The sequence below is a fragment of the Aquarana catesbeiana genome, linkage group LG13 (assembly GCF_042186555.1).
Source record: "Aquarana catesbeiana isolate 2022-GZ linkage group LG13, ASM4218655v1, whole genome shotgun sequence".
NCBI lineage: Eukaryota > Metazoa > Chordata > Amphibia > Anura > Ranidae > Aquarana > Aquarana catesbeiana.
In genome coordinates, this window is record NC_133336.1 from 172,231,114 (window position 1) to 172,258,001 (window position 26,888).

The window sequence follows — 26,888 nt, forward strand, 5'->3', positions numbered from 1 at the left end:
TACATCGCAGAAACCTGACTACTTAGCAGGGGTGTGTAGACTTTATATATCCACTGTGAGTTCACCATCTGATTAACAAGTCCACACATTTTCAATGTACCCTTAATAGACTACTTCTCATTATCATACTGATACTAGTATCGGTATTAATACAGATCATTTGCACAAGTTTGTTTTATTGAAAGCCACACAGGGAGAATGGTGATTGTAACTCCCCCCACTGCCGCACCGATCGTCCCTGACTGTCCCCTGTATCTTCCTCTGGTCCCCCTCTATGTCCTCCTCTGTGTTCTCTGTGTGCTACAGTCTGGTCCCCCGTGTCCTCCTCCAGTCCCCCTCTGTGTCCTCCTCCACTGTCTCCTGTCCATTCATCTCCAGTGCAGCTGAGGCTGCTGAGAAAGGCACTGGGAAATCTGTGTCGTTAGTTCCTTTCCCAGTCTCAAAGGGAAGATATCAGGGGTCTGTTTAGACCTCTGGTATCTCACCAAACCCCCCAACAGGGTTGATAAAAAAAAAAAAAAAAAGGAAACAAAATAAATAAATATTTAAAAGTAAAAGCGTAAAAAATAATTAAAAAAATATAAAAACACTGACACCGTCTACTCCCCCCTCACCCCCTCCCCCCAAAAATAGAAAGCATTGTAAAAATATATGTATATAAGATTGTAAAAAATAATTAAAAAAATGAATTGTAAAAAATAAATAATATAATATAATATAATATAATATAATATAATATATATATATATATATATATATATATATAAATATAAATATAAAACTACTGACACAGTGCACACCTCATCAGTGCCTCATTAGTGCCACTGTCACATGACATAAAAAAAAAGTATCGGTATCGGCGGGTACTTGAAAAAGGGTATCGGTACTTGTACTCGGTCTTAAAAAAGTGGTATTGGTGCAACCTCCACCAAAAGAAAGCTCTATTTGTGGGGAAAAAAAGGGACATACATTTTGTTTGGGTACAATGTCGCACAACTGTGCAATTGTCAGTTAAAGTAACGCAGTGTCGTATTGCAAAAAAAAAATGGCCTGGTCAGGAAGGGGGCAAATCTTCCAGAGGGCAAGTGGTTAAAGGTATTTTTTAAATTGAAGCAGTGTTCCTGCTGAGGTATCAGCCTTTTGCCATCCCTGTAATGTGAGAAAAGGAAACCGCACAGTCAGTTCACGTGATTACAAGAAGCATGCTGATAAGATGAGAAGGCAGTTCCCCGCTCTGCAGCTGGGTACATAAATGGGTGGATATGACCAGATATGACCACATGGGGTACATTGGCCCAGGAATGACAACTGACTTATGGTTTCAGAAGAAACTCGAGCTCATCCCTACACTGTTTCTCCCTTCACTGTCCAGTAAGAGGCTGGGGTGTGTTCAGGATGGCTTGGGCTCAGAGGAAGTGGGGTGAATGATGCTGGCCATCAGACATCTAATGGCAGGAAAAGTACAAAAAAAACTTAAATCTCCATAGATGGGTTGCAAAAGCCTTGACTAAAATTGCAATAAACAGTCCAATAAACGTTTGCGATGCCTTCAATTTTAAACATCATTTCTAATCATTGGGCTGTTTATGATGTAGTAGAGGGTGATAAGTGCCTCAAGCAAACAGAAATGTTTATTATCTCATCAGGAAGATTTGGGATGACTTCACATCTGTGTGTTCAACTAATGCAGTTACTCCAATGAACGAAGGCCTTGATCACGTGAGCAGCTGGACAGCTCTGAAAAGCAATCTGCGGTAATGAACTTTTCAGATCTGGTTAACAGGCAGCTCAAAGGTGATATGCCTCCTCCTTGACACCTTTTTTTGGGGGGGAGAAATCCTCCCAAGACATATATGTGGCCCCATGGAAAAAAACCCCAGTCCAGTGAGGCTGCATATATGTGTACTGTTGGCACAAAGGGGTTAATATTTATTGAGTACAGGGAAGGGTGGCGCAGTAGGTGGCTGGAGAGGCTGATAAATAGTGTATATATGCAAATAAAGAGCAGCGCTAAAACCTCAGTGAGTAAAAACAAACATAAGAGTTTAAATGCCAAAAAAAGTGTGCCAATGATAACAAGTGATGTAATGACAAAAGGAATATATCAATAAGTTCATGAAGTACAACATAAATAAATGAAGTATTTTCCATCTTAATCGGTGATGAGAGACACTTGTGTGCAGATAAATAGTGTGAACCCCAGAGCAGCTGGGTCTTCTTGTTCAAGAGGTAGAGGGTTCTACTCATTCATGTTGTTGTTCTTCGAGGCACCAGCTGTGGTAGAGCTGAGGGGTCTGCACCTAAAGTTATCTTCAACACCCTGACACTTCACCTGATGGGTCCAGGCTGCAAAGCCTCACTAGAAGGCATCTGGATGAAGCTGAGTGGGTACAGCTGCTCAGTGGCTTTGTGAGTGCTAACTTTGTTGCAAGATCCTGGTGACTGTATACTATTGGGATATCTGAGGCAAGTAGTTCTTCTTTCATAGGGTCCCTCCCTCTGGCCTTCCCTAAGTCTCTCAAGAGGAACTGTATTATGATCTTAAGCAGGAGATCTATCATTGAGGAGTGTAGTACAGAGGAGAGTGTCCTCTTATTGAAATTTTACATTGAAAATTTACAGTTACATACCCTGCATCCTCTCCCCTTGTTCAAGTACTAGCAATAAATCATAAAAAGATTTTCCCCTAAACCTGCGGTCTCCAAATTGTGGCCGGGGGGGCCAGATCTAGTCCTTTTGTTTACCTTTATCCGGCCCTTGGGGCACTATTCCTCCCACTTATACGAGATATTATTCTGCCAGCTAGCGCCAACAATGGGGCACCATTTCTCCCACTGACACCAACAATGGGACACAATTCCTCCCAATGACACCAATAATGGGGCACCATTTCTCCCACTGACACCAATAATGGGGAACTATTCCTCCTCTTAATACCAAATGTAGCGGTGTTTACTCCCACTGATGCCAGGAAAGTTCCCACTCCTGCTGGCCACAGTCCGGCCCCTCTAAAGTCTGAAGGACAATAAACTGACCCTATATTTAGAAATTTTGGAAACCCCTATCCTAGACTGTTTTGTCTTAGTGTGCTTAGAGGAACTGTGCTTTAGTGGGCTGGCAGCCTCTGTACAAATAGGGGAGAGCTCAAGTCATCATCATCTATTCGGGGGGTCCCGCTACACATGATTAAATGCACATTAATGGACAAGCAGTAAAGCACTACATAGGACTGGAAATGTCTGAGAGGGGCATCAGCCATGTCATAGAAGTTGGAGGAGAGGGTCAGGACCAGAACTCCGCTAAACAGACTGCAGCGCTAGGAGACACGGACTGCCAGAGGGGCAAGTATACTTCTTTTGCAGGGACCTTTCGGTTCCAGTTTTAAGAACCTAACATGGTCATTTTCATTAAAATATACAGTAGATTCCTTTTAGCCCATTAGGGAAAAAACTGTATGTACAATGAAGAGCAAAAAATAGAAATCCAGTTGGTAGATTGGTAGAGAACTCTTTGCACTGTTATTTTTCAACTCTGTTCTACCTGCAAACGCTCGGCTGATGTCATCCTTCTTCCACTCCCAGGGTTGGTCATACTCATCCGCTGGTCTTTCATCCACAGAAGGCTGGCAGCTTTCATGCGGAAGAGTCTTGTATCGCTCATGGTAAGGAGAATCGTAGAGTTGTAGGACCTTTTCTGTCACTTTCTCCCTACAATCGTGTTGATCTGTGGAGGCCAAAAAAACTAATAGTTAATATAAAATCTCTGTGTGAGAAGTTTGTTCACATCAACAAATATTCAACATGGGATATTACTGATTCGATTGGCCAGATTCCATCTTCCTGGCCATCTACAATCCCATTTTTTCATATAGATATCTAACAATAAGCTTGTTTTTGGACATCCATAAGAATGGATGAGATTGCAGAGCATATGCGTGATCCTGACTGAGAAGGCCTATTAATCTAATGAGTGATAGGTTGTCTGGATTGGGGACAGATGGGACTAAAGCTGGCCATACATTGGGCACAGATTTTTAAATATTTTTTATGAACAAGCCAGAAATTGATCAGTGGGTGGCCCTGTTGGCACCACTCCAGCCGACATCCTTCAATTGAAAAATTAAAGGAGACAGGTGGAAAATTGTTGGAAAACAGCACCTGCATTCAATCAGATGCAGGCACCGTTCAGGTATTCTGACAGCCGACAACCTGTTGTTTAGTGGAGAAATCTGTTATTTTTCTGTTTTCTAGCTGAACTCAGTGTAGGGAAGTAGAGGAGACCACTGGCTGCCGGGAGAGCAGAAGGTTTGGGGTCAATAAAACTGCTTTTTTTGTGCCCCCCTAGATCTAAATGACTATTTAATCCTTGCAGTGCAGGGGCAGCCCCACTGCAAGGGAGCATTTTTCGTTTCCCCAGATGTGGGCTTTAACCGCTTGCCGACCATAAAACGTACGTATATGGTGGCAAGGCAGCTCTGCTGTGCAGGATCACGTTCCATAGTACGTGATCCTGCATTTCCGGGTCCGGGGAACGCATGCTCGCCAGAGACGGAACGCTCATGATGTGAGATACAATTATCAATACAATTAAGGATCCAAAAATACCTGTAGACTTAGCTTAGTGTTGAGCCCCTGAAGTACTGCAATGAATAAAATGTTTAATGGTGTAGACCCTTTGCCCATCCGCATCGGTGGAATTATCCGTGCGCTCCACAAATCGGCAAATGTGGCAGTGTTCACAAGGAAACATGCCCGATGGCTGGGACAATTCTGATAAAAAATTACTCATTGGGGTGCGTACAAACTCTGAATAAACCAGATTACCCCTGAGGTTTCCAGCTCTTCTGGACACAAGCAGTGGTCGAGGCCCTACAATTTGAGACAAGTCATTTGATCTATTTAAAATATGCCAGTGCTTGGCCAGAATAGGCCGAACCTCATTCCATTGGGATCCATATCGAGTGATAATACGGATTGGAGATGAATAAGTAAAGGGGATACAGCAACCTGTGATCAATAATAGCTGTTGTTTAGATTTCAGTCAACATAACTAGCTGTCTGGTGCGAGTGGGTTATGAATGAGAGCCCGGGTTTCCTTCTTTTATGAGTTCCTGACAACGTTGTCATGAATGGTTTTATGATGGTGTGGTGAAGGTTGCTGATTTGTGATATTTATATTTTGTATTAATAAACATTAATTTTGATAATTATACCGCAGTGTGTTTCCCTTTGGAGTCACTTCCTTTCAACTTTGGTATTTTGGTACCTTAGTTAATTTTTTCTACAGATTGCTATTTGACTCTGGAATCCCTCACCCCTCAACAGGGGTGAGTCGGTCATTTATCAACACAATAAATTTTCAAGTGATGTTTTAACTCCCTTTTTTATTATTTTTCCACTCAGAACAGGCCTCGCCATGGTCGACCAAAGAAGTTGAGTACACGTGCTCAGCGTCCTATCCAGAGGTTGTCTTTGGAAAATAGACGTATGAGTGCTGCCAGCATTGCTGCAGAGGTTGAAGGGGTTGGGGGTCAGCCTGTCAGTGCTCAGACCATACGCCGTACACGGCATCAAATTTGTCTGCATGGCTGTCGTCCCAGAAGGAAGCCTCTTCTAAAGATGATGCACAAGAAAGCCCGCAAACAGTTTGCTGAAGACAAGCAGACTAAGGACATGGATTACTGGAACCATGTCCTGTGGTCTGATAAGACCCAGATAAACTTGTTTGGTTCAGATGGTGTCAAGCGTGTCTCTGGCGGCAACCAGGTGAGCAGTACAAAGACAAGTGTGTCTTGCCTACAGTCAAGCATGGTGGTGGGAGTGTCATGGTCTGGGGCTACATGAGTGCTGCCGGCACTGGGGAGCTACAGTTCATTGAGGGAACCATGAATGCCAACATGTACTGTGACATACTGAAGCAGAGCATGATCTCCTCCCTTCGGAGACTGGGCCGCTGGGCAGTATTCCAACATAACGACCCAAAACACACCTCCAAGATGACCACTGCCTTGCTAAAGAAGCTGAGGGTAAAGGTGATGGACTGGCCAAGCATGTCTCCAGACCTAAACCCCATTGAGTATCTGTGGGGCATCCTCAAACGGAAGGTGGAGGAGTGCAAGGTCTCTAACATCCACCAGCTCCTTGATATCGTCATGGAGGAGTGGAAGAGGACTCCAGTGGTAACCTGTGAAGCTCTGGTGAACTCCATGCCCAAGAGGGTTAAGGCAGTGCTGGAAAATTTAGCAAAATACAACATTTTGCTATGGGGTACTGTGATTTCTAGTTACGCCCCTGCTCACTACTTTACATTGTAGCAAAGTGTCATTTCTTCAGTGTTGTCACATGAAAAGATATAATAAAATATTAACAAAAATGTGGAGGATGTACTCAATTTTGTGGGATACTGTATATCCCATAGTTTGTAGGTGCTATAACTTTTGCGCAAACCAATCAATATAAGCTTTTTGGGATTTTTTTTTTACCAAAATATGCAGCAGAATACATATTGGTTTAAACTGATGAAGAAATTCGATTTTTTACAATTTTTTATTGGATGTGTTTTCAATCGCAAAATGTAAAAAATTTATTTTTCTTTCAAAATTGTTGGTTTTTTTTGTTTATAGAGCAAAAAATATAAAACGCAGAGGTGATCAAATACCACCAAAAGAAAGTTCTATTTGTGGGAAAAAATGTCAAATTTTTTTTGGGTATAGCGTCGCACAACCGCGCAATTGTCAGTAAAGCAGTGCCGCATCGCAGAAATTGGCCTGGTCATGAAGGGGGGTAAATCTTCCGGAGGTCAAGTGGTTAAGGCTGGCATCTCACCTATGCATTACGATAACCAAAATGTATACGGTGTGTTGTAGTGGGATTCATTTAGAATAGCACCTCAACGCACATCTACACTAGGTAACATGTTGCCTTAATGCAACTAACATTAACGTGAAATATTGCTCATTATTGAGTGTGTAGTATCAGACTACAAAGGATCACTATAGTTTGAAGGGACTCTAACTGTTTATTGCGCCTTTTACAATACAATAGCCCTTTACTATGCAATCCCTTTTTACTGCACATTAAAACCTTTTCTGTGCCTCTTTCACATAATGTACTAATATTACCCTTTAGTGTACAACCCCAGGCACTGGGCATTTCCTGTTTACTGAACATTGTCTTGTCACTTTCCATTCAAATTACGGTTCATTGATATACTGTACATTAACATTTTATTGTGCAACCCTGTTCACAGTTCACCATAGAGGAACTAATGGATTTGGGCCAATATTTTTAATATTTGAATTTCCATTTTTAAAGTGTTTCTTTGTTGGTTTTGTTTTTTGCTGTACGTATACAAAATGAACACTATATTGTCAAAAGTATTGGGACACCTGCCTTTACATGCACATGAAAATTAATGACATCCCAGTCTTAGTTCGTAGGGTTCAATATTGAGTCACTGGTGCTCAGTCATGTTGGAACAGGCAGGGGCCATCCCCAAACTGTTCCACAAAGTTGGGAGCATGAAATTGTCCAAAATGTCTTGGTATGCCGACACCTTAAGAGTTCCCTTCACTAGAACTAAGAGGCCAAGCCCAACCCCTCATCATAATATCCCCTCCACAAAATGATTTGGACCAGTGCACAAAGCAAGGTCCATAAAGACATGGATGAGTGCGTTTAATCAATGCAGGCAGTGTATTAACACACACACACACACACACACACATATATACACACTCTGCATCCAGTGTAGCCTATATCTACAGTGCATTTTGTGGTGTATTGTTTCTAATACACTTCTGGTGGTGTACACAGTATCTAATACAGTGTGTACAGTTTCTAATACACTTCTGGTGGTGTACACAGTACACAATATAGTGCAGCCATAGTACAGTTGCTAATACAGTGCAGGTGGTTTACACAGTATCTAATACAGTGCGTATAGTTTCTACTACACTTCTGGTGGTGTACACAGTACACAATACAGTGCAGCCGTAGTACAGTTTCTACTACTTTTCTGGTGCTGTACACAGTATCTAATACAGTGTGTATAGTTTCTACTACACTTCTGGTGGTGTACACAGTATAAAATCCAGTGCAGCCGTAGTACAGTTGCTAATATAGTGCAGGCGGTGTACACAGTATCTAATACAGTGTGTACAGTTTCTACTACACTTCTGGTGGTGTACACAGTATCTAATACAGTGTGGTGTGGTGTTGCAAAACAAAATATACATCATGTCCAGAAGGCCACAAAGGAGAGGCAGAAGCTCACAGGCCACTAAATGAGGGCAAGCAGCCTTTGTGTCTACAGTCAACAGTGCTGGTAGTTGACATGGTGCATCCTCTGCAGTGGGCCGTGGGGCACACTTGTCTTTTTTTTCTGCTGCTGGCCATGTTATTGAGCCAGAACATGCAGAAGAGTTGGTGGAGTGGATAACAAAGCCGTCCTCATCCTCCACATCCTCTGTCACCCAGGCTCAGAGTAGTTTGCCTTCCAACGCAGCTGCCAAAGCCGTCTATTCCACCAGCTCCTTGTCCACATTCACTCCTTCCGTAGCCCCACCATCATGCACAGGGGAGTCCCCAGGATTATTCGACCACAGTGTCGGGTACATGCTGCTGGAGGATGCGCAGCGATTTGAAGGCTCCCATCTTGGTTCCCAGGTTGAGGAAGGGAGTAACATGAGCCTAGAGAGAGGGGGTGTCCAAGGACAAGAAACTGGCAGTCATGTTCCCCCAGCTGCAGCATACTGCCAAGTTTGTTTCAGTGACGAGGAGGGAGGGGATGATGAGGTCACTGACTGTACTTGGGTGCCTGAGAGAAGCGAGGAGGAGGCACAACTCCAACAAGGCGGGATGTCCTCTAGGGGGCAGCTTAAGGGCAGCCACCCTATTGCATCACACCACAGACCTCTGCAGGTGCAGGGCGCTGCTGACTCCCCACTGACTTTTAAAAGTTCCTTGGTGTGGGCCTTTTTCGACACGTGTGCAGCAGATTGCACCATTGCTGTTTGCAACCTATGTCTGAAGCGGATTAAGCAGGGCCAGAACAGCAGCCACCTTGGGCACCACATGCTTGACCAGACATATGACGACCAGCCATGCAGTCCGTTGGCAACAGCACTTGAAAAACCCACATCAAAGAAATAGGCGGACTTCTCCTTGCTCCTCATCTGGGATCTCCAACCCCACTATACCTCCAGTCCTCTCAAAAACCTGCACTGAGAGGAATGAAGGTAGAGAAATAGGTGTCCCAAGTACTTGCAGCCAATCTGCTAGCAGTACACCTATATCTGATTTTAGCAGGCAAATTTCCCTACCCCAGTTGCTGAACCATAAAAAGAAATTCGGTCCCAGCCATCCACATGCTCAGCGTCTAAATGCTAGCTTGGCCAAATTGCTAGCACTGCAACTGCTGCCTTTTCAGCTGGTAGACTCTGCTCCCTTTCGTGAATTTGTAGAAAGTGCTGTACCTCAGTGGCAGGTTCCAAAATGCCATTTCTTTTCACAGAAGGCCATTCCAGCTCTCTACCGGCATGTGGAAGGCAAAGCTTTGGCCTCCTTGGACAGGGCGGTCAGCAGTAAGGTGCATATTACTGCTGACTCATGGTCCAGCAGGCATGGGCAGGGACATTACCTTTCCTTCACGGTGCACTGGGTAACTGCTGGCAGCTAGGAAGGATGCAGGACAGGGTTCAGGATTGTTGGAGCTTGTTCCATCACCATGCCTCCAAAATGCTAGTGGGGATTCTGCCAAAGCTCTCTCCTCCACCCCCTCCTCTTCTTCTTCTTCCTCTATGGCCTCTTCTGCAGATTTGTCCTCTGAACCAGTGGTGCTCCGTAAGCGTTCAAGGGGCTACGCAAGCAGTCAGGCAAAAAGATGCCATGTGGTTCTTGAGTTGGTCTGCTTAGGGGACAGGAGCCACACTGGGGCATAGATTCTGCCAGCTCTGCAGGGGCAGGCTCAGAGGTGGTTGACGCTACGCCAGCTTCAGCCAGGAATAGTTGTATGCGACAATGGCACCAACCTTCTCTCCGCACTCCGACAAGGACATTTGACACATGTTCCATGTTTGGCACGCGTCCTGAATTTGGTGGTGCAGCGGTTCTTGAGAAGGTACCCAGGCTTACAGGATCTCCTGAGGCAGGCCAGAAAAGTCTGTGGTTCATTTCATACAATGCCAGTGCTCGGCTGGCTGACATTCAAAGGGAATACAACCTGCCCACCAACTGCCTCATTTGTGACATGCCCACCAGGTGGAACTCAACGTTGGCAATGCTGCAGCAGCTGCACACAGAGCAGAGGGCCACCAATGAGTACCTGTGCAAGTATGGCACCAGGACAGGGTCAGGGGAGCTTGTCCTCTTTTTGCCACGCCAGTGGCTACTGGTCAAGGATGCATGCACTGTACTGTCTTCATTTGAGGAGGACACAAGAATGGTGAGCAGCGACAATGCATGCATCAGTGACGCTGTCCCTCTAGTCTTCCTGTTGGAGCACGCGCTTCGTAGAATAATGGACAGGGCACTTGAGGCAGAAAAGTGGGAGGAAGAGGGGGACTTCCTTAACTCTCAAGGCCCCCTTTATCCAGATAGCATTTCTGCGGGCGTGCCAAATACACAGGAAGAAAAAGGAGTAGGAGGATTGTGTCAGCATGGATGTAGAGGACAACAGTCAGCAGCAGTCTTCAAGGGATGGTTTTCAGTCCCCAGAAACCCAAGGAGTTGTACATGGCTAGGAGAAGGTAGTTACAGATGGTGTGATCCTTAGTGACCCAGAGGACTCAGAATCAAATGCCTCTGCAAACTTACGCAGCATGACCTCCCTGATTCTGCAAAGCCTGCGAAAGGACCCTTAGGATTTGTGGTATCAAGGAGAGGGATCATTACTGGCCGGCAACCCTTCTTGATACACGTTACAAGTGTAAGGTTGCCAAACTCATCATGCCTTTGCAGAGGGAGCAGAGGATGAAACATCTTCAGGAAGCCTTGAAGAAAGGTTTGTGCAATGGATTTCCAGACCCTGGGTGGTTACAATTTCCTGGTGCTGGACAATGTGTTGCTGAGGCTTCATTCAGTCAGAGGAAGAGCAGTGGAGAAGGTGGCCAGCTGACCGATGCCTTTAAACAATTTTTCAGTCCTCAGCGCCAAGGTCTGATCGGTTCAAGCAACCATCGTCAACATCTGCATTACATGGTGCAGGAATATCTAGGGTCAGGAGCAGACTTGGAGGCCTTTCCAACAGAGCATCCACTGGTTTACTGGCTTTTGAGGATGGACCACTGGCCAGAACTTGCTCAATATGCAATTGAGCTACTGGCCTGTCCTACATCCAGCGTTCTTTCTGAACGCACATTCAGTGCTGCTGGAGGGTTTGTAACGGATCATAGAGTGTGCCTGTCCACAGACTCTGTTGATAGGCTCACAATCATAAAAATGAATCAGTCTTGGATCAGCAGATATCAAGCACCTAATGCTGATGTAACTGATTGAACTTTCTATGGATGTGGGATCCCTTGAAGACTGCCTATGCTGACTATCCTATTCCTCCTCAATCTTGATGATGTTAGCTTCCAACAATATTTTTGAGTTAGGGCACCACCACCACCCAAGGCCCAATTTTTCTGCCCCTGTTTAACAGGGGCATGTAATTACAATTTTTAATATAATATTTCACAGCAGGGCCCGTTCCTGCGCCCAACAAGAGTATCTGTAAGGGGTTACAGTGTTGTGGCACCACCACCCAAGGCCCAATTTTTCTGCCCCTGTTTACCAGGGGCATGTAATTACAATTTTTGATATAATATTTCATAGCAGGGCACATTCCTGCGCCCAACAAGTGTAACTGAGGGCTTACAGTGTTGTGGAACCACCACCAAAGGCCCAATTTTTCTGGCCCTGTTTAACAGGGGCATGTAATTACAAATTTTGATATAGTATTTCACAGCAGGGCCGATTCCTGCTCTCACCAAGAGTAACTGTGAGGGCTTACAGTGTTCTGGTACAACCAACACATATATAGGGCAGGCCGTATAGTATATATATTGCTGTTCAGAGTATATAGTGTCTGGGGGACCACCATGCCATTTTTTTTAAATTTGGGTGCGGGGTTCCCCTTAATATCCATACCAGACCCAAAGGGCCTGGTAATGGACTGGGGGGGGGGGAACCCATGCCGTTTTTTTCAATGATTTACATCTATATTGCCGGGACCCGACAATACATTACAGCCGCGAGTAGTTTTAAATGACATTTTTTTCTTTAGAAATGTAATTTTGCTGTGGTATTGTTCTAAACACGGGAAAATGCGCTACTTTACAGGCATACTATAGACACCCCCCAGGCATGATATTTAAAGGAATATTTAATTTTTATTGTTTCACTTTAAGCATTATTAAAATCACTGCTCCCGAAAAAACTGCAGTTTTTAAAACTTTTTTTGCATTGATACATGTCCCCTGGGGCAGGACCCGGGTCCCCAAACACTTTTTATGGCAATAACTTGCATATAAGCCTTTAAAATAAGCACTTGATTTTTCACGTTCGTGTCCCATAGACTTTAACTGTGTTCGAACAAAATTTTTGCCTGTTTGCATGTTCTTCTGCGAACCGAACCGGGGGGGGGGGGGGGGTGTCCTGCTCATCCCTAATGATTATTAGGAATTTTTTTTTACCAAAAATACAGTATGTAGCAGAACACATATTGGCCTACATTTATGAAGAAATTAGATTTCTTACATATTTTTTATTGGATGTGTTTTATAGCAGAAAGTAAAAAAATGTTGTTGTTTTTTTCAAAATTGTCACTCTTTTTTGTTTATAGCGCAAAAAATAAAAACCGCAGAGGTGATCAAAGACCACCAAAAGAAAGCTCTATTTGTGGGAAAAGGACATACATTTTTTTTGCGTATAGCGGCGCAAGACAGCACAACTGTCAGTTAAACTAACACAGTGTCATATCGCAAAAAATGGCCTGGTCATGAAGTGGGGTAAACTTTCTGGAGCTGAAGTGGTTAATGGGCAGTGAGATTGTTTACAAAAGCCCATCCACAGGCAGCTCTATCGACATGTCCATGAGGCTCAGGGCTCAGGAAGATGTTGAAAAGCACATGAAAGCCTCCGAGGGTGCTTGCATATCAATAGGGTTTACAGAACTCCACTAAGCACAATTTGCATCTAAATAGCCTAAATAAAAAAACAGTTTCAATGTAATTTGGGAAAAACAACAACCCTTTTTAATGAAAAAAAAACAGCTACCAGTCACGGGCTCTAACAGCTATACACATGTGATAGAGTAAAGCTGGCACAGCTCAAATTCAAGAGAAATCAGCTAAAATTCAAACCACGGATGGCCTTTTTGGCTCTCATGGTTAGACATAGGCAACAAACTTTTATAGAAAAATGGAAGGAGTTGAGTGGAAAATTGACAGATGAACAGAGGCTGCATCCAAGCAGATTCAGTAACTATTCGGGTATTCACATCCATAGGTGTTGGTAGCAGAAATTCCTCCATCAACACTGTTTATGTTAGAGTCTATTTAACTTACTTTGCTCAGCCAAATGATATACAATATATTGTCAAAAGTATTGGGACACCTGCCTTTACACGCATATGAACTGTAATGGCACCCCAGTCTTAGTCTGTAGGGCTCAATATTGAGTTGGCCTATCCTTTGCAGCTGTCCACAAGGTTTAGGAGTGTGTCTATGGGAATCCTTGACCATTTTTCCAGAAGTGCATTTGTGAGGTCAGGCACTGAGTGGACGAGAAGGCCTGGCTCGCAGTCTCCGCTCTAATTCATCCCAAAGGTGTTCTATCTGGTTGAGGTCAGGACTCTGTGCAGGCCAGTCAAGTTCCTCGACCCCAAACTTGTTCATCCATGTCTTTATGGACCTTGCTTTGTGCACTGGTGCGCACTCATGTCGGAACAGGAAGGAGCCATCCCCAAACTGTTCCTACAAATCTGGGAGCATGAAAGTGTCCAAAACGTCTTGGTATGCTGACGCCTTTAGAGTTTCCTTCACTGGAACGAAGGGGCCAAGCCCAACCTCTGAAAAACAACCCCACAGCCATAATCCTGCCCTCCACCAAATGATTTGGAGTGGTGGCCCAATACTTTTGGCAATATAGTGTGAATGATTGAGTTTGGGGTTGAGAATCTTGATTGGCCCGCACAGAGTCCTGACCTCAACCCAATAGAACACCTTTTTTGATGAATTAGAACAGAGACTGTGAGCCAGGCCTTCTCTCCAACATCAGTGCCTGACCTCACAAAGGCGCATCTGGAAGGATTATCAAACATTCCCATAGACACATTCCTATACTTTGTAGACAGCCTTCCCAGAAGAGTTGAAGCTGTTATAGCCGCAAAGGGTGGGCCAACTCAATATTGAACCCTACAGAGTAAGACTGGGATGCCAGTAAAGTTCATGTGCGTGTAAAGGCAGGCGTCCAAATACTTTTGGCAATATAGCGTATATATATATATATATATATATATATATATATATATATATATATATATATATATATATATACATATACATATACACCATGACCCCCCAAAACTCCTCCCCCACACACACCCTCCAAATCACATCAAATAGTGGGTGTGGTCATATTTCACAAACAGGAGAAGGGCCTTAAAGGGGCATTACATATCAGGATTGCATTACATACAGAGTGCAGAGTTCATGGGGGTTACACACAGAGTGCAGAGCTTTCACTTGTAAACACAGAAACCAGACTTCTGTGTTTACCAGTGATTGTGGTGAGCAGGCACCAAAGGGTCTGAGCCAGAGGTGGTGGAACTGAGTTCCACCAAGTTCCCCCTGAAAAAAGCCCTGTATGGTGTATATATATATATATATATATATATATATATATATATATAAAACCTAAGGCTAGAATCACATGGACGATTTTTTGTAGCATGACCACTGGAGATTAATCGCTAGTAGCAGGGAACATTCATTCCAGCTGTACCGGATTCTGTGTGCACCAGTTTTAGTAAATCTTCCCCAATATCCCAATATGTAAAATTTTTCTGAGTAAATTAGTATTAGTTTAAGAGAAATGTTGTATTCTGCTCCTTCAAATTTTCACTACGGTCCAAAACAAATGTCAGTTTGACCCCACTGACCAATTAGAATATTAAGCGGATGTTCCAAAAAATAAAATTTTCTTACATAATTCTTCTGATGTATTGCCAGCTCTACAGGGTGTCCCAAAATTCGACATGGGGAAAATGTATCTAAATGTACCTTTATTTACAAAATATTCATTACAAAAATGTACAAAATATTCTCAACATGTTGGCCACTTCTTTCTAAATAATTTATATTTTATTACATAAAATATAATATGAGTTTGTTCATTTTTTCCTATGTATGGAGACTTTTGGGATACCCTGTAGAATAAAACCACTGCTCTTCAGAATGTCATTCTAACCATACCAAAATGAAGGATAGGTATTTTCTCTAGTAAGTCAATAAGAAGGTTCCTTTCTTTGTCATGTATGAGTCCTGATGATACAATGGGATGGGAGTCAGCAACGACACAGCATGCCTCCCCCACCAACTTCAAAGAAGATCAGGAAAAGACAACTAACAATTCTGTCTGTTAGGAGATAATATGTACCTTGGAAGCTTTCTAAGCTTCAGAAATGAAGATACATTTGAAGAACCCCATGAAATATAATTAGAGATATAAATAGTTCTGGCCTTTTTATTTATAGAAAGGATTTTTTTTTACTAGGGTTCTTCTGTAACAGAGGGGCTGCAAATTTAGAATTACTACAATTATTAGTAAAATGAATAAATACTGTACTAGTTAACCTCCACTACAACTTTAATGGCATCCCAGTCTAAAGCCTCGTACACACGATCAGATTGTTGGCCAACAAAGCGTCAGACTTTTGTCCGAAGGGCGTGTGCCAGGAGCTTGTCTTGTGTACTAACGGCACACAATTGTCGGCCAACAAACACGAACATAGTGACGTACTACGTGGAATTTCCTTTGGGCACCTTCTGCTAATGTCCTGTTTGGTGAGCATTGATTACGAGCTTTGAACTTTAATGGCATCCCAGTCTAAAGCCTCATACACACAATCAGATTGTTGGCCAACAGAGTGTCAGACTTTTGTCTGAAGGGCGTGTGCCAGGAACTTGTCTTGCATACCAACGGCACACAATTGTCGGCCAACAAACACGAACGTAGTGATGTACTACGTGGAATTTCAGCTCTTGAGCGCCACCCTTTGGGCATGTTCTGCTAATGTTCTGTTTGGTGAGCATTGATTCCGAGCATGTGTATTTGTACTTTTGACTTTTGTGTGAAGGACTTGTGTATACACGATATGAAAATCTGACAACAGACCGTTGTCCGCAAAAATTTTACTAGCCTACCAGCCAACATTTGTTGGCGGAAAGTTGGACAACAATTGTCTGATGGAGCGTACTAAGTTACGGAGTTTAGGCCAACAGTCTGTCATCACACGATTCCCTGCCGAAAATCCGATCGTGTGTACGAGGCATTAGTCCATAGGGTTCAGTGTTGAGTTGGCCCACCCTTTGCAGCTATAACAGCTTCAACTCTTCTGGGAAGGCTGTCCACAAGGTTTAGGAGTGTGTCTATGAGAATGTTTGACCATTCTTCCAGAAGCGCATTTGTGAGGTCAGGCACTGATGTGGACAAGAAGGCCTGACTCACAGTCTCTGCTCTAATTCATCCCAAAGATGTTCTACGAGGTTGAGGTCAGGACTCTGTGCAGGTCAGTCAAGTTCCTCCACCCCAAACTCGATCATCCATGTCTTTATGGACCTTGCTTTGTGCACTGGTCCAAATCATTTGGTGGAGAGGGGATTATGGTGTGGGGTTGTCTTTCAGGGGCTGGGCTTGGCCCCTTAGTTCCAGTGAAGGGAACTCTTAAGGCGTCAGCATACCAAGACAATTTGGACAATATTCTGCTCCCAACTTTGTGGGAACAGTTTGGGGACGGCCCCTTCCTGTTCCAACTTGACTGCGAATCGGTGCACAAGCAAGATCCATAAAGATACGAATGAGCAAGTTTGTGGTTTAGGAACTTGACGGGTCTGCACAGAGTCCTGACCTCAACCAATAGAACACCTTTGGGATGAATTAGCGTAGAGACTGCGAGCCAGGCCTTCTTGTCCACATCAGTGCCTGACCTCACAACTGCTCTTCTGGAAGAATGGTCAAACATTCCCATAGACACACTCCTAAACCTTGTAGACAGCCTTCCCAGAAGAGTTGAAGCCGTTATAGCTGCAAAGGGTGGGCCAACTAAATAAGGACTAATGCCCGTAAACATGATCGGACTTTCCGCCAACAAAACTGTGGATTTTTGTTCGAAGGTTGTTGGCTTAAACTTGTCTTGCACACACACGGTCACACAAATGTTGGCCAACAATTACGAACATGGGGACGCTGTGACATACAAGACTTACGACGAGCCGAGAAAAGGGAAGATCAATAGCCAGTGCGGCTCCTTCTGCTTGATCCTGAGAATGCGTGAACTTTTGTGCGACGGACTTGTGTACACACGATCGGACTTTCCGACAACAAAGTTTTGTTGACGGAAAATTTGAGAACCTGCTAGCCAGTGTTGATTTTGGCAGCAAATTTCGATTCAGTTTTAGTCTTATGCCGCGTACACACGACTGGACTTTCCGGGATAAAAGGTTCGACGGAATTATTTAATCGGACATTCCGATCGTGTGTGGGCTTCATCAGACTTTTACTTTTGAAAATTCTGACAGACCTAGAATTAGAACATGTTTTAAATCTTTCCGACGGAATCAATTCCTATTGGGAAATCCGTTCGTCTGTATGCTATTCCGACGGACCAAAAACAATGCAAGGGCAGCTATTAGCTACTAGCTATTGAACCTCCTTTTTCTAGTCCCATCGTACGTCATCACGTTTGGTGTGAATGTGTGTAGGCAAGTCCGTTTCAGCGGAACTCCGTCGATGAAACCGTCAGAGTTCATTCCGACGGAAAAAACGGTCGTGTGTACGCGGCATTAGTCTTAGGACTAAAATGGCATTTTAGTTTTAGTCCCATTTTAGTCTTCTGCAATTGTTTTAGTTTTAGTCATATTTAGTCGACTAAATCTCCAGTACATTTTAGTCGACTAAAACTCATTTTAGTAGTCTAAAATCTAATGGGTGTAATTAAATTGTAATGCATTAGTTAAAAATTTCTTTACAATTTCCAAACTCATTATATACTGCTGGAGTGAAAAATCTCATATGTTATTTATGTTATTGAGGTATGAACATTTACTACAGACCAGTCTTAATTTTGAAGTCAAATTTCAATTTAGTTTTAGTTTTTTGACTAAAATGCTATTTTAGCTTTAGTTGTATTTTAGTCATCTCAGTTGTTTTAGTTTTAGTCGTATTTTAGTCGACTAAAATAGTATTCATTTAGTCGACTAAAATATTTTAGTCAACAAAATTAACACTGCTGCTAGCAAACATTTGTTGGCGGAAAGTTCGACAGCAAATGTTCGATGGAGCATACACAAGGTCGGACTTTCCGACAACAAGCTCACATCCAACATTTCCCGTCTGAAAATCTGACCGTGTGTACACGGCAGAAGACTGGGATGCCATTAAAGTTCATGAGCATGTAAAGGCAGGTGTCCCAATACTTTTTGCAATATAGTGTATGTTAAAGCAGACCATCACCCATTAAAAAAAAAAATCTTCCAATCTGCTCCCACTTCAACATAATTGCTGAAAAAGTTTTTGTTAAAGCTCCACCGCACAATCCAGCGGTAGACTGTTCCCGGCGTCCTCGTGTCCAGATCAGGTGTATGGAGCCTGCTCTAGGCTTGATGACGACAGCATTAACAGTTCACTGCTCAAGACAGCTAGGAACTGCAGGGATCGGTCTTGTGTGGGGAGGATCAGGTAAGTATCTATATCAGGCTTTCTCAACCTTTTAACCCTAGAGGAACCCCAAAAATAATTTTCATGTCTCGAGGAACCCTTCCTAAAACCAAATCATCAGGGCTCAATAGGAACAATGCTCCTTACATTGGTGGTCAATAGGAAGAATGTCCACTTAAAGTGGTGCTCAGAATGCCACCCTTAACCATTTGCCGACCGCCTCACGCCAATATACGTCGGCAGAATGGCACGGGCAGGCAGAATCACGTACCCATACGTGATCTGCCTCCCGCGGACCCCCCCCCCGGTGCCCGAGGCGGTCAGCTTGTGACTGGGAGTGATGAGAGGTGAGGGGGAGACCATCCGTTCGTGGCCCCCCCTCACGATCACTCCCAGCCAATAAGAATCTTCCTTTGCTGCTGTATGCTAAACAGCAGCAAAGGAAATTATGTCATCTCTCCTCGGCTCTGTATTTTCCGTTCCGGCGCCGAGGAGAGAAGACATCACTGTGAGTGTAAAACACAAACACACACAGTAGAACATGCCAGGCACACATTACACCCCCGATCACCCCCCAATCACCCCTCCCTGTCACACTGACACCAAGCAGTTTTTTTTTTTTTTTTTTCTGATTACTGCATGGTGTCAGTTTGTGACAGTTACTGTGTTAGGGCAGTTAGGGTTAGCCCCCTTTAGGTCTAGGTTACCCCCCTAACAAAGTTTTAACCCCTTGATCACCCCCTGTTGCCAGTGTCGCTAAGCGATCATTTTTCTGATTGCTGTATTAGTGTCGCTGGTGACGCTAGTTAGGGAGCTAAATATTTAGGTTCGCCGTCAGCGTTTTATAGTGACAGGGACCCCCATATACTATCTAATAAATGTTTTAACCCCTTGATTGCCCCCTAGTTAACCCTTTCACCACTGATCACCGTATAACCGTTACGGGTGACGCTGGTTAGTTTGTTTATTTTTTATAGTGTCAGGGCACCCGTCGTTTATTACCGAATAAAGGTTTACCCCCTGATCGCCCGGCGGTGATATGCGTCGCCCCAGGCAGCGTCAGATTAGCGCCAGTACTGCTAACACCTACGTACGCAGCATACGCCTCCCTTAGTGGTATAGTATCTGAACGGATCAATATCTGATCCGATCAGATCTATACTAGCGTCCCCAGCAGTTTAGGGATCCCAAAAACGCAGTGTTAGCGGGATCAGCCCAGATACCTGCTAGCACCTGCGTTTTGCCCCTCCGCCCGGCCCAGCCCAGCCCACCCAAGTGCAGTATCGATCGATCACTGTCACTTACAAAACACTAAACGCATAACTGCAGCATTCGCAGAGTCAAGCCTGATCCCTGCGATCGCCAACAGTTTTTTTGGTAGCGTTTTGGTGAACTGGAAAACACTAGCCCCAAGCAGCGTCAGGTTAGCGCCAGTACCGCTAACACCCACGCACGCACCGTACACCTCCCTTAGTGGTATAGTATCTGAACGGATCAATATCTGATCCGATCAGATCTATACTAGCATCCCCAGCAGTTTAGGGTTCCCAAAAATGCAGTGTTAGCGGGATCAGCCCAGATACCTGCTAGCACCTGCGTTTTGCCCCTCCGCCTGGCCCAAGTGCAGTATCGATCGATCACTGTCACTTACAAAACACTAAATGCATAACTGCAGCGTTCGTAGAGTCAGGCCTGATCCCTGCGATCGATAACAGGTTTTTTTTTGGTAGCGTTTTGGTGAACTGGCAAGCACCAGGCCTAGTACACCCCTGTTGTAGTCAAACCAGCACTGCAGTAACACTTGGTGACGTGGCGAGTTCCATAAGTGCAGTTCAAGCTGGTGAGGTGGCAAGCACAAGTAGTGTCCCGCTGCCACCAAGAAGAAGACAAACAGGCCCGTCGTGCCCATAATGCCCTTCCTGCTGCATTCGCCAATCCTAATTGGGAACCCACCACTTCTGCAGTACCTGTACTTCCCCCATTCACATCCCCAACCAAATGCAGTCAGCTGCATGAGAGGCATTTTTATGTCCTCCCGAGTACCCCTACCCAACGAACCCCCCCCAAAAAAGATGTCGTGTCTGCAGCAAACGCGGATATAGGCGTGACACCCACTATTATTGTCCCTCCTGTCCGGACAATCCTGGTCTTTGCATTGGTGAATGTTTTGAACGCTACCATTCACTAGTTGAGTATTAGCGTAGGGTACAGCATTGCACAGACTAGGCACACTTTCACAGGGTCTCCCAAGATGCCATCGCATTTTGAGAGACCCGAACCTGGAACCGGTTACAGTTATAGAAGTTAGTTACAAAAACAAGTGTAAAAAAAAAAAACAACACAAACAAAAATATAAAATAAAAAAAAATAGTTGTCGTTTTATTGTTCTCTCTCTCTCTATTCTCTCTCTATTGTTCTGCTCTTTTTTACTGTATTGTATTCTGCAATGTTTTATTGTTATTATGTTTTATCATGTTTGCTTTTCAGGTATGCAATTTTTTATACTTTACCGTTTACTGTGCTTTATTGTTAACCATTTTTTTGTCTTCAGGTACGCCATTCACGACTTTGAGTGGTTATACCAGAATGATGCCTGCAGGTTTAGGTATCATCTTGGTATCATTCTTTTCAGCCAGCGGTCGGCTTTCATGTAAAAGCAATCCTGTCGGCTAATTAGCCTCTAGACTGCTTTTACAAGCAGTGGGAGGGAATGCCCCCCCCTCCCCTACCGTCTTCCGTGTTTTTCTCTGGCTCTCCTGTCTCAACAGGGAACCTGAGAATGCAGCCTGTGATTCAGCCAGCTGACCATAGAGCTGATCAGAGACCAGAGTGGCTCCAAACATCTCTATGGCCTAAGAAACCGGAAGCTACGAGCATTTTATGACTTAGATTTCGCCGGATGTAAACAGTGCCATTGGGAAATTGGGGAAGTATTTTATCACACCGATCTTGGTGTGGTCAGATGCTTTGAGGGCAGAGGAGAAATCTAGGGTCTAATAGACCCCAATTTTTTCAAAAAAGAGTACCTGTCATTACCTATTGCTATCATAGGGGATACTTACATTCCCTGAGATAACAATAAAAATGATTTAAAAAAAAAAATGAAAGGAACAGTTTAAAAATAAGATAAAAAAGCAAAGCACCCCTGTCCCCCCCCCCCCTGTTCTCGCGCTAAGGCAAACGCAAGCGTCGGTCTGGCATCAAATGTAAACAGCAATTGCACCATGCATGTGAGGTATCACCGCGAAGGTCAGATCGAGGGCAGTAAGTTTAGCAGTATACCTCCTCTGTAAATCCAAAGTGGTAACCTGTAAAGGCTTTTAAAGGCTTTTAAAAATGTATTTATTTTGTTGCCACTGCACGTTTGTGCGCAATTTTAAAGCATGTCATGTTTGGTATCCATGTACTCGGCCTAATATCATCTTTTTTATTTCATCAAACATTTGGGCAATATAGTGTGTTTTAGTGCATTAACATTTAAAAAAGTGTGTTTTTTCCCCAAAAAATGCGTTTGAAAAATCGCTGCGCAAATACTGTGTGAAAAAAAAAAAAATGAAACACCCACGATTTTAATCTGTAGGGCATTTGCTTTAAAAACATATATAATGTTTGGGGGTTCAAAGTAATTTTCTTGCAAAAAAAATAATTGTTTCATGTAAACAAAAAGTGTCAGAAAGGGCTTTGTCTTCAAGTGGTTAGAAGAGTGGGTGATGTGTGACATAAGCTTCTAAATGTTGTGCATAAAATGCCAGGACAGTTCAAAACCCCCCCAAATGACCCCATTTTGGAAAATAGACACCCCAAGCTATTTGCTGAGAGGCATGTCGAGTCCATGGAATATTTTATATTGTGACACAAGTTGCGGGAAAGAGACAAATTTTTTTTTTTTTTTTTTTGCACAAAGTTGTCACTAAATGATATATTGCTCAAACATGCCATGGGAATATGTGAAATTACACCCCAAAATACATTTTGTTGCTTCTCCTGAGTATGGGGATACAACATGTGTGAGACTTTTTTGGAGCCTAGCCTCGTACGGGACCCCGAAAACCAAGCGCCGCCTTCAGGCTTTCTAAGGGCGTAAATTTTTTATTTCACTCTTCACTGCCTATCACAGTTTCGGAGGCCATGGAATGCCTAGGTGGCACAAAACCCCCCCAAATGACCCCATTTTGGAAAGTAGACACCCCAAGCTATTTGCTGAGCGGTATAGTGAGTATTTTGCAGACCTCACTTTTTGTCACAAAGTTTTGAAAATTGAAAAAAAAATTTTTTTTTCTTGTCTTTCTTCATTTTCAAAAACAAATGAGAGCTGCAAAATACTCACCATGCCTCTCAGCAAATAGCTTGGGGTGTCTACTTTCCAAAATGGGGTCATTTGGGGGGGGGTTTGTGCCACCTGGGCATTCCATGGCCTCCGAAACTGTGATAGGCAGTGAAGAGTGAAATCAAAAATTTACACCCTTAGAAATCCTGAAGGCGGTGATTGGTTTTCGGGGCCCTGTACGCTGCTAGGCTCCTAAAAAGTCCCAAACATGTGGTATCCCCATACTCAGGAGAAGCAGCTAAATTTATTTTGGGGTGCAATTCCACATATGCCCATGGCCTGTGTGAGCAATATATCATTTAGTGACAACTTTGTGCAAAAAAAAAAAAAAAATTGTCACTTTCCCGCATTTTGTGTCAAAATATAAAATATTCCATGGACTCAACATGCCTCAAAGCAAATAGCTTGGGGTGTCTACTTTCCAAAATGGGGTAATTTGGGGGGTTTTATGCCATCTGGGCATTTTATGGCCTTCAAAACTGTGATAGGTAGTGAGGAGTAAAATCAAAAATTTACGCCCTTAGAAATCCTAAAGGCAGTGATTGGTTTTCGGGGCCCCGTACGCGGCTAGGCTCCCAAAAAGTCCCACACATGTGGTATCTCCGTACTCAGGAGAAGCAGCTGAATATATTTTGGGGTGCAATTCCACATATGCCCATGGCCTGTGTGAGCAATATATCATTTAGTGACAACTTTTTGTAATTTTTTTTTTTTTTTTGTCATTATTCAATCACTTGGGACAAAAAAAATTAATATTCAATGGGCTCAACATGCCTCTCAGCATTTTCCTTGGGGTGTCTACTTTCCAAAATGGGGTCATTTGTGGGGGTTTTGTACTGCCCTGTTATTTTAGCACCTCAAGAAATGACATAGGCAGTCATAAATTAAAGGCTGTGTAAATTCCAGAAAATGTACCCTAGTTTGTAGGCGCTATAACTTTTGCGCAAACCAATAAATATACACTTATTGACATTTTTTTTACCAAAGACATGTGGCCGAATACATTTTGACCTAAATGTATGACTAAAATTGAGTTTATTGGATTTTTTTTATAACAAAAAGTAGAAAATATCATTTTTTTTCAAAATTTTCGGTCTTTTTCCGTTTATAGCGCAAAAAATAAAAACGGCAGAGGTTATCAAATACCATCAAAAGAAAGCTCTATTTGTGGGAAGAAAAAAACGCAAATTTCGTTTGGGTACAGCATTGCATGACTGCGCAATTAAAGCGACGCAGTGCCGAATCGTAAAAAGTGCTCTGGTCAGGAAGGGGGTAAATCCTTCCGGGGCTGAAGTGGTTAAAGACAGCTAAAAAGATATTTGGTGACATGCTGCTGGCTTTGTCAAGTGGTGCTGAACCTTGAAATCTGTAGACATCATCAAATAGGTGGTTCATCAGCCACAGCTCAAGGAACCCCTAGCAACCTCTGGAGGGACCCCAGGGTTCCACAGAACCCTGGTTGAAAATGGCTGATCTATATCCTTTCTCCTCTCCCCTAGACAAAAACTAGCAATTAACCCGTGTAGTGTGAGCACAGCCCCACTGGAAGGGCAAAAATGTGGCTTCCAGAATACCCGCCTAGGCTATTTCCCAGCACCGTTGCAGTTCTCTTACAGTCTATGGATCCTGACAAAGATTTGCAGAATATCTGCTCCCCCTCGTGTTTGTGCAGACTGCTGCAGTTCTCAATGCTAGTTCATAGAGCCTGGCAGAGACTTGCAGCATGTCTGCGCATGTACTGACATGCCTCTCCCTCTCACATCCCTGCAGACTGCCACAGTTCTCTGCTATGCTATTCCAAACTATGGAATTTAAATGGAAACTGAAGCGCCACACCACTGCTAGGAAGTCCAGATACAACTTTAATCCAATAAAAGTCATGGGGACAATCCAAAAAGTAGTCAACACATTTCAGGAGTCCAAATATGCCCCCTTCATCAGGGCTATGGCAAACATAAGGACATTTCCAAATCAGTACAATATCCCCTCCTCAGGGTCATAGCTAAAACCAAATACCCAACAGCCAATAGTATTGGCTGTATAACAATTGATGTCAGGTAATATGGAATAGATAATCAATATACAAGAACATCAGGCAAATGTGAGAATCTGAATAATAAAACATACAATTTCAGTTCATTAACTGGGTGAAAAATCGTAATAAAAAAACATTGCCTATAGACAAATATGAGTACCCTATTTTGTAGCTGTGTCATGGGCATAAAAAAATGAAAGGCTTGACTTGTTTGGTATCTATTTATTCAAAGCAACCTCATTATTTATATTTTCTCCAAAAAAATGGATATTATATTGTGTGCCCTAATATCATGTGAAATAAAACAAATTGCACCCACCAATAATTATTTCACAGGATCTCTGCTTCAGAAATTATGAAAATGTTTTAGGGGAATTCAACTAATCTTCAGGCCTAAATCGTGGAATTTATTATGTGTGCATAAAAAAAAGTCAAAAATTACTCTGGCAGCAAAAGGATTAAAGAGATAAAAACACAGAAAATTGCATGTATGGCAAAGATTTACAACATATTTTTGTTTATTTTGCCTTGACATATTCTTTAAGTCTTAAAAGATTATTAACAGATATTAAAAAATATAAAAAGTGAATAGTTTACAGTAAATAGTTTACCTCCCAGAGGTCTCTGATCGTCATATGGTTCCATGTAACTTGTATCTTCCATTTCTTCATGATTAAAAATACATTTGTTCTTCATATCAAAGGGGTTTGAGTAGTCACTGACGTTACTGACCTACGCCATGAACAATAAAACACATATAAAACAGGCTGTTCCTGTAAATACACTAGTTACATAAATTTATACTATAGTCCTTAAATATATACAGTATGTGTCATTTTGAGTTAAACTATATTCATTAGTAAGGAAACAGTAAGTACTTTTTTTTCTTGGCAATCCTTTCTGTACCCAAAGTTTTTACCAAATATTTTTGCCATTTGAAATGACTGTTGCCCAACCCCTGTCCTAATTAGCACCTGACCTTTCCTCCAGGCTCTTCTTCTAAACCTAGATGAGGCCTCCTCTGATATTCTGATGGCTCCACCTTGATAAGACGGTGTCTAGGAGATACAATCAGTTGCAAATCATCCATCCTGGATGGAGAACCCAACAGTCCCTTGTCATTGTTCTTCTCCTCATAAGGATCCTCAAAATCCAGGCTCTTCTGAGCTCTGTAGGCACGAAGTATTTCACTCTCTGTGTAGTCGGGCTTTGGAGGCTGTGGTGGAGACTTCTTGCTCCCAAAATGTAAGTAATCCTTTAGCCACCTTGCCATTGAGACTTGGTCTAGACCAAAAAAAAAAAAGAGAGACAGGGTTAAAGCCTACTGTATGTGAGGGCAATTTTTTTTTGGTACCTCTCTTGAATACATGCACATATCCACGTTTCATGCTTTTATAAATGCTGCAAGTACAGGAGATCTGTTGATCTGCCAGAAATCCAGGGGGCTCATGATTTCTTGATTGGGTTGACAAAACAGTTTCCTTGCTGCTCTGAAATCCCAACTAGTGTTGACCTGCTGGACCATAGAACACCACCTATCCTCCATCTCTGCCTGCCCTACGCCACATGCATATAAGTCTTTTGCCAGGGAAACAATACTGCTACC

The 26,888-nt window shown here is 43.1% G+C and overlaps 1 protein-coding gene across 1 annotated transcript in view; it reads right to left on the bottom strand.

The window, feature by feature from the left end:
• The window catches only part of LOC141117579 (SH2 domain-containing adapter protein D-like), a 46,505-nt gene extending 19,944 nt beyond the window's left edge, over positions 1–26,561 (bottom strand). Inside the window, exons 1-3 of the mRNA XM_073610492.1 lie at positions 26,262–26,561; positions 25,894–26,014; positions 3,541–3,723 (exon numbers count right to left, since the gene is read on the bottom strand). Of these exons, the coding sequence (XP_073466593.1) occupies positions 3,541–3,723; positions 25,894–26,014; positions 26,262–26,555 (598 nt within the window). The 5' untranslated portion in view covers positions 26,556–26,561. The remainder of the gene's footprint in view (positions 1–3,540; positions 3,724–25,893; positions 26,015–26,261) is intronic.
• Between the last annotated feature and the right edge of the window lie 327 nt (positions 26,562–26,888).